Genomic DNA, 8,756 nt, shown 5'->3' with positions numbered 1-8,756 from the left:
AAGGACGCGATGTTTTTCAAACTAAGTTTCATTACTTCAACAAGGAAAAACTCTGGGACTTTTTTTTTCTTCTTCTTCTTCTTCTTCTTCTTCAAAAGTTGCCCTTCATTATGGCATATCCTGGGGACATTTTCCATTAGTGGAAAACTAGGGAACTTTAAATTCAGAGCGGGGACATTTTGAGACTTTCCCTCGTAGTCCTCCTACCCCCATCCCTTACCTCCTTTACCACCCACTCTTCTGAACGTACAGTGTTGTGAGGAAAAGCGATGTGTGAGAGAGAGATGTAAAAAAGAACTTCTTTTGGACTACTCAATCAACACCAAAATGAGATTTCCAAATCAGCTGATCGAAAAAAATTTTGGACCCAATTTTTTTTTTTTTTTTTTAAGTTTTCCTTCACGAACGGATTTGACGAAAAATCGCGAATTTTTGGTGAAAATTTCACTTTTTTTACATATTCAAACCGGGCCTAAATTTAAAGCAGTGCAGATTGCATACGTGACTAATTTGAAGGGGCAAAATTGTAGGTTTTTTGAGAAAAAATGGTCAATTTTTTCAGCTTTAGGGACAATTTTGCAATGAACTTACATTTCTTTCAAAAATCACTAGATTTTGACCTCAAATCACTAAATCACTAGATTTGCCAAGAATTCACTAAATTTAGTGAAAAATCACTAAGAGTGGAGACACTGGATAACTATCGATAGTTCTCCTCCTCTACTGGCAACCCTATTTGTTTTTAGAGTACGACTCTAGTGCATTAGGGAAACATAATCAGAGCTATCAAATAGCTCTGTGATCGACTTAACCTACATTATCGAATACCTAACTGTACTTCAAGTGTTTTTACTTAGCCTATCCTATACGAGTGAGTCGATTGTCGATATGTCGATCCACATCGAGATATCGATCATGTCCAACTTAAATCAACATGTCTAAAAAAAATGAATTCCCATTTCTTTTCTACGAAAAATTACCCAAATTATAAACTAGGTAGGCATTCTTAAATAACAGTAAAATTTGTCTAAGCCTATACATTTAATTACTAGTATAAACAAACACCTAAATGTCTTTATCACCAACACAAGGACCGAAAAGTTCTGACAACCAAAAATTTCGTATAAAAAGTGTATCGTATAAAAATTCTAAACAGGGACGGTTGAAATACTTTGTCTTTTAGACAAAGCATTCAACTCGGGTTTAGTTTGGCCATCACAACTTGTGCCACCTAATGTTTTGTGCGTTTACATTGAACAAAAATTATCACACAGTGAAAATAATAATAATAAACCTGATTCCTAGAATTTTGGTAGGAAACAAAAACATAAATAAATTTGATTTTTCAGGGATTTTCTCCGAAAATTTCCATGTTTTGAATATCCACGTCATTGTAGAGGGAGAAATTTTTTTCGGCTTCTGAAATCGTAGACGTGAGAACAAAGTGAACACAGAATTCAACTTAAAATTAAAGAAACCTCTATGCACAGGGAGGAGGAAATCAAGGAAACAAATTATACCTAGTAATAAAGAAAACGAGGAAATATACCTATGTATATCAACTATTCAATAAAATAATATTGAGCTTACACTTGAACAGTAAAAGTAGGAAACATAGAATCGAAACTCATAATGATTTTTTAACAAGGTTCAATAGTTGACCGTACTATCTTGATAACAAGGTTCGATGGTTGACCATACTATCTTGATACCAAGGTTAAATAGTTAACCATACTATCTTGATAACAAGGTTCGATGGTTGACCATACTATCTTGATACCAAGGTTAAATAGTTAACCATACTATCTTGATAACAAGGTTCGATGGTTGACCATACTATCTTGATACCAAGGTTAAATATTGTGTACCTCATGTTCTGATAAATATGTTCTCACTCAAGTTTTGATTCACACAATCTTTCCACCTTTTATTCGGTCTCCCTCGCCCTTTTCTCCCCCTCACTTTCATTCTCTCAACTCTTTTCCCTATGTAGCTCTCATCTCTTCTTTCAACATGACCATACCACTGAAGTCTCCTCTTCTGGATCTTCCTTGACAACACTTCCACTACCATTACTTTTAACCTATTTCTTATGACTTCATTCCTGATCCTGTCCAACCTCGTTACTCCACAGCTCCACCTCAACATTCTCATTTCTGCGACTTCCAATGTCTTCTCATGTACCTTCGTCATCACCCACGTTTCTGTCCCTTACATCATATTCTACTAAAGATTTGTTTCATATTCTACAATTCTACTAAAGAGTCAAATATCAATCCATTACCTTTGTCATCTGCTGTCCACTGTTCGCCTGGTTGGTCACAGAGATGTGCAGAGAATCCTTAGTACCTCTGTTGTCCACATAGTTTCCGTGTGATGAGTTACGATCCGTCGAGTGATGGTTGTTCCTATTTGAGCTGTTTATATTATCTGCAGGGGGAGGGAGATAAAATTTATTTGTTGATCTTCAGTGGATTAGAATTAGAACACGTCACATACCTTCAGGCACATTCCATTTGTCAACAAGGGTCTAGGTTCAAATACTCAACTTCCGAGAATGTTTGATGAAAAAATGTTTTATTATTTTCCACTACAATAAGTACAGCAAAGCTATCAGATACTAGTTAATGAGAAAGTATTGCATTCAGCCCAAATTTTCAAAATTGGGAAATGGGTGGAAATATCCGATTCCAAAAAGGGAAATGGGTGAAAGTATCCGTCTTAGGGCCCCCTGATTCCCAAAAAAGTGGTTTCTAGCTCATGGTCTGTACGTTTTGACTTACTCCTATGGTTTGAGTTGGGGTGTTGCATGCCAGAAGGCACACCTCTCCCATTGGTGGCAGTGACAGTGAGACCGAGTGGCGTAGGAATGTGTAGACCGCTGCTGTTGTTGCGGCCCGATGATATTTGCTGAAATGACAACATTGCATGAAAATTAGAAAAACTGTACCTGCCCACAGAACTAACGTCGTTACTGTCTACCAATTCACACAAGATAATCTCTTTCCTAAAGCACTTGGACTGCGGTAGAAAAAACAGACTTGCATATAACCAAGAAGTTGACGAGCACCGCCTAAATACAAGATGACAAATATTAGACCGCTAGAAAAACTGTACCAGAAATATAGCGAATGATCATCAGCATCACATATACAATCATAACATAACCGTAACATTGATTTAACCGCCTAAAAACTGACTTGATGGATGAGACTTCAAATGTTCTCCCTGTTGATATCCATTTACAAACTTTAATAATAGTTATCCTTATCCACCGTAAGCCTTATCAGGAATCAAATGTTCAAACAAATTCCATACATCAAGCCGTACCTCAACGAGACGGGACGCTAATTTTGGTTGCAAAAAACTCTCTATTTACAGAAAACCAGGGCTACAATTAAAGACTCCACAAAACCCACTCCTTACTTATTAATCCATGGACAAAAAATATTCACAAACGGTACATTTTTTTCAGGGCGTGGAGCAAAAATTGAGGAGTGGGGAGTGCAGAGTTGTTCATGGAACAGACCACTGGTTCTAAAAACGCAAAAATCACCATGATATAAAAATCGCATTAATGAACAGATCTAGATTCGAAGGATGAACAGATCTAGTCAGAGAACTAAGTTTGAGTCCCCTGAAATTCTTAGATCATTTGAGAGATGAGAGCTACAGCTTACCTACCATGTCTCTTCTCTTCCTCATTGCACATAACTCCCCACACTTTACAATTCTTATTCACAAGGGCCTTCTATATGCGAAAATCCTTCCACATTGATTGGTGTATTACCGACCTAGCATAGCAACAGGTCTCCAATCAGAGATTAGGAATTTCGGCATATACAGGCGCATTATGCTTCGTCTGACTTTAGTGTCTACTATTGCGTAAAACAAAACGTAGCTTATATTCTAACTGGATGAGACTAAACTTTTTTTGTGCTTATTTGTACTGCTCGCATAGGACTGAAAAGTCCCTTTACTACAGCAGTAGTTTACTCCCTCAAATTTTGAAATTATTTTGAGGATAAAATTCCATACCTCGGCTGGGATTGAACCCACACCCTCCTGTTTACCAGGCGAGCGTCTTGACCACTACACCACCGAGGCAGGAAATAAGATTTGAGAATGAGGTCAGATACGTATTGCTATACGTAGCGGTAGACACTGGCATAGTGCATTGTCTTACTTCCAGTTATGATTCATGTTATGATGATTCCTGCCGCCATGATTCCTCCCCTGGTTGCCTGGATTAGGAATCATATCCAGTATCCCGATGACTGGGTCCAGACTCCCTATGGCTGGACTCCCTATGGCTTACATGAGGTTCACGATCGCGATGGCTGCTAGTGTCCCTGTGGTTATCGCGATGGCTAGTGTCCCGGTGAGTATGTATAATGTCGCGATAGCTAAGTTCAGCTCGGTGAGAGTCGCGATAGTTACCCGAGGATTCCCGATGTTGACTTTCCCTCTGCTCTCGGTGAGCTGTGACCTCTCTGGGAATTATATAATACAATGGAATGGTTAGCTTCATATATAAACCACTCAACCACAAGTATATCAAGCAACTGTCGTTTGTCAACACAAAGAATAACCGTACAACCATTATAGTTACAAAATGAATCACCGAGTGTAAATATTTGGTCGATGATGGGAATCGAACCCACGACCTTCGGTGTGGAAACAGACGCGTAATGCCAAGGCTAAGAATAAACCCATTAATTAGTAAGATTACAATTTACCACAGAACAAAATTTACTGCTCAGATTTGCTTTTGAAAGTTAGTTAAATCTCTCACTCAGGGATGCGGAAACTTGGATTACCTCTGTGGCTCGGGCTAGGGTTACCTCTGTGGCTGGACATGGCCTCTCTTAAACTCGCTGTATCCCGATGACTGGGCCCAGACTCCCTATGGCTGGACTCCCTATGGCTTACATGAGGTTCACGATCGCGATGGCTGCTAGTGTCCCTGTGGTTATCGCGATGGCTAGTGTCCCGGTGAGTATGTATAATGTCGCGATAGCTAAGTTCAGCTCGGTGAGAGTCGCGATAGTTACCCGAGGATTCCCGATGTTGACTTTCCCTCTGCTCTCGGTGAGCTGTGACCTCTCTGGGAATTATATAATACAATGGAATGGTTAGCTTCATATATAAACCACTCAACCACAAGTATATCAAGCAACTGTCGTTTGTCAACACAAAGAATAAGCGTACAACTATTATTGTTACAAAATGAATCACCGAGTGTAAATATTTGGTCGATGATGGGAATCGAACCCACGACCTTCGGTGTGGAAACAAGCGCGTAATGCCAAGGCTAAGAATAAACCCATTAATTAGTAAGATTACAATTTACCACGGAACAAAATTTACTGCTCAAATTTGCTTTTGAAAGTTAGTTAAATCTCTCACTCAGGGATGCGGAAATACATAAGTAAAACTGAGCCAACTCCTTTAGGTCATAGCTCAAATATCTCTGTATCAGATATCAACGGTACACCCTATTTTAGGCTAGATAGGAAAAATATTAATTTTATAGAGATATGAATACATGGAAGAGCTACCAAATAATTATAAAATAAATAAATGAACCATAGCAATCAATCAAAAATCAAAACAGTATCAACTAAAAATCTCACCTGTGACTATCCCGATCTCTCTCTCGCTCACTCCTCTCCCGGGGCGGGGTAGGTACAGGCTGCGGGGTAGGCGGGGTGGGATTGCTCCGCTTGGGCTTCGGGGTCGAAGCAGGGGGTGGGGGTTCGATGACCGGCGAAGGCGAAGCTTGTGCCAGGCGCTGTTCTATTTCTTGTTCCTGCTGGAGGGCCTTCACAAAGGCGGTCTTGAGGCGGTTCGTGTGCTCGGCTTTCAGTGCTTTCTTCACGTTCGTCGTAACGCAGGACTCGCAAATCACTTTCGGTTCGCGACCTGTGTGGTGGGGAACAAAGGGGGAATTAGATTAGGGTTACTTACTTACTTCCGTGTCCATGGGATAGGAAAGGCTCCTATCTCACGGTGTTGGAAGAATTGGAGTTAAACCCTTTGGACGCCCAGAAACAATATCTCTGTGTACAACTGTACATTGAATTACAATATTTAAAATACAGGTTGTGTCATGAAAATTAATAAAACCCGTCATCCTTATAAAAGATAAATGATGATCCTTATAAATGATGCTCCAAATTGTTGGAGCCTAGCCTACAGTTTGAGCTCAAGGGGGGTGAAGTTTATACATATTCTGTGAATAGTATGTAAATAGGATAGAAATAGTAAGACGGAAAGAAACTTACTCGAACTCTCACCTTTGCCGGGACTCTTCTCCCATTTCCACACCGGGGTGAAGCTGGTGTCACACTGGGAACATCGGAACGGCTCGGGTGGGGGTGGCGGGGTCTTGTTATCCTTGGTGATATAGTCGACTATATGTTCCAACCCGAGGAGGTAGATAAACTCCGTGTTGGACGGGTTGGGAATGAAGTGCATCTCGGGCGGAGGAGGTTTGGGAGGTGGGATCTGGAGGAGGGTTTTCTCCAGTTGCTTGCGGAGGGCGAGCTTGGCAGCGGCCTGTCGCTGGGCGGGTGTCTGGCCGTCATCCATGCGGATACGCTCCTGTAGGGGAGAGAAAACAAAAGTAAAAGCAAGGTCTCTTCTAGTCTTACTGTCTTGATAACAAGGTTCAATAGTTAACCATACTATCTTGATACCAAGGTTCAATAGTTGACCATACTATCTTGATACCAAGCTTCTAGTCTCCTGTGGGGGGAGAGAAAGGAATAAATACAATAAGCAAGTCTCTCCTAGAAGAGGGGAAGAAATAGAGCAAGAGACTACGATAGCTTAAGCTAAAAACATAGTTTTTTGCCCTCAGTTCTTTGCGGTTTGAAGTCGGGGCGCCGCTTATATCGCGGCGTAACAACCAAACAACTAAATTGTGGGCCAATTTTTGGAAATGGGAAATGATTACAGTGGATTCCGATCTCAATACCTCAACTGGCACACCATTTTTTGCTGTTAGTTTATTTCCCACCCTTTGGTCCCAGTCGCCCTATTCTATGGTGTACCTATCGTTGGAGATAAAAGCGGCAGCCAACAGTAATGCATGAGATAGGGATACACACTTCTAGTCTCCTGTGGGGGGAGAGAAAGGAATAAATACAATAAGCAAGTCTCTCCTAGAAGAGGGGAAGAAATAGAGCAAGAGACTATGATAGCTTAAGCTGAAAACATAGTTTTTTGCCCTCAGTTCTTTGCCGTTTGAAGTCAGCGCGCCGCTTACATCGCGGCGTAACAACCAAACAACTAAATTGTGGGTCATTTTTTGGAAATGGGAAATGATTACAGTGGATTCCAATCTCAATACCTCAACTGGCACACTATTTTTTGCTGTTAGTTTATTTCCCACCCTTTGGTCCCAGTCGCCCCATGCTATGGTGTACCCATCATTGGAGATAAAAGCGGCAGCCAACAGTAATGCATAAGATAGGGATACACAATTACACATGGTAGTTAAAGTGGTAACTATTGGTGGGTGTGTGTGGGGGGGGGGATAGGTTTACCTGGTCCTGAAGTTGCTGTAGCACAGCATTCACGGTGCTAATTTTAGTATCCAGACTCGTCGTAGAGGGCAGCTTGTACAGAATAAATTACAAGGCTTTGTTACCACACAATTCAATATGATTCAATGAAATAGCATAGAATTCAAAATGACTTAATAATAAAAATTAACATGGGTTTTACCCGTTGATTTGTTAAAAAAAAAAAAAGAAAAGAAAAGTAGAATCAACTTTAATAGGGTCGGCGTTTCTTGTCAGTCTCTTCCTCTTCCAGACAGCCCTATTGTGTACCTCATGTTCTGATAAATATGTTCTCACTCAAGTTTTGATTCACACAATCTTTCCACCTTTTATTCGGTCTCCCTCGCCCTTTTCTCCCCCTCACTTTCATTCTCTCAACTCTTTTCCCTATGTAGCTCTCATCTCTTCTTTCAACATGACCATACCACTGAAGTCTCCTCTTCTGGATCTTCCTTGACAACACTTCCACTACCATTACTTTTAACCTATTTCTTATGACTTCATTCCTGATCCTGTCCAACCTCGTTACTCCACAGCTCCACCTCAACATTCTCATTTCTGCGACTTCCAATGTCTTCTCATGTACCTTCGTCATCACCCACGTTTCTGTCCCTTACATCATATTCTACTAAAGATTTGTTTCATATTCTACAATTCTACTAAAGAGTCAAATATCAATCCATTACCTTTGTCATCTGCTGTCCACTGTTCGCCTGGTTGGTCACAGAGATGTGCAGAGAATCCTTAGTACCTCTGTTGTCCACATAGTTTCCGTGTGATGAGTTACGATCCGTCGAGTGATGGTTGTTCCTATTTGAGCTGTTTATATTATCTGCAGGGGGAGGGAGATAAAATTTATTTGTTGATCTTCAGTGGATTAGAATTAGAACACGTCACATACCTTCAGGCACATTCCATTTGTCAACAAGGGTCTAGGTTCAAATACTCAACTTCCGAGAATGTTTGATGAAAAAATGTTTTATTATTTTCCACTACAATAAGTACAGCAAAGCTATCAGATACTAGTTAATGAGAAAGTATTGCAATCAGCCCAAATTTTCAAAATTGGGAAATGGGTGGAAATATCCGATTCCAAAAAGGGAAATGGGTGAAAGTATCCGTCTTAGGGCCCCCTGATTCCCAAAAAAGTGGTTTCTAGCTCATGGTCTGTACGTTTTGACTTAC

The 8,756-nt window shown here is 40.5% G+C and overlaps 1 protein-coding gene across 1 annotated transcript in view; it reads right to left on the bottom strand.

Moving 5' to 3' along the window:
- Positions 1–2,272: 2,272 nt before the first annotated feature.
- LOC103511368 (transcriptional repressor p66-beta) overlaps positions 2,273–8,756 on the bottom strand; it is a gene marked incomplete at its 5' end in the record, with an annotated part of 39,860 nt that continues 33,376 nt past the window's right edge. Inside the window, 7 exon segments of the mRNA XM_008476089.1 lie at positions 2,273–2,430; positions 2,784–2,910; positions 4,319–4,493; positions 4,796–5,107; positions 5,637–5,925; positions 6,288–6,606; positions 8,258–8,403. Of these exon segments, the coding sequence (XP_008474311.1) occupies positions 2,273–2,430; positions 2,784–2,910; positions 4,319–4,493; positions 4,796–5,107; positions 5,637–5,925; positions 6,288–6,606; positions 8,258–8,403 (1,526 nt within the window).

The sequence above is a fragment of the Diaphorina citri genome, unplaced genomic scaffold (assembly GCF_000475195.1).
Source record: "Diaphorina citri unplaced genomic scaffold, Diaci psyllid genome assembly version 1.1 scaffold707, whole genome shotgun sequence".
NCBI lineage: Eukaryota > Metazoa > Arthropoda > Insecta > Hemiptera > Psyllidae > Diaphorina > Diaphorina citri.
The sequence above is the reverse complement of the archived record's forward strand: the minus strand, read 5'-3'. Positions and strand labels throughout refer to the sequence as shown.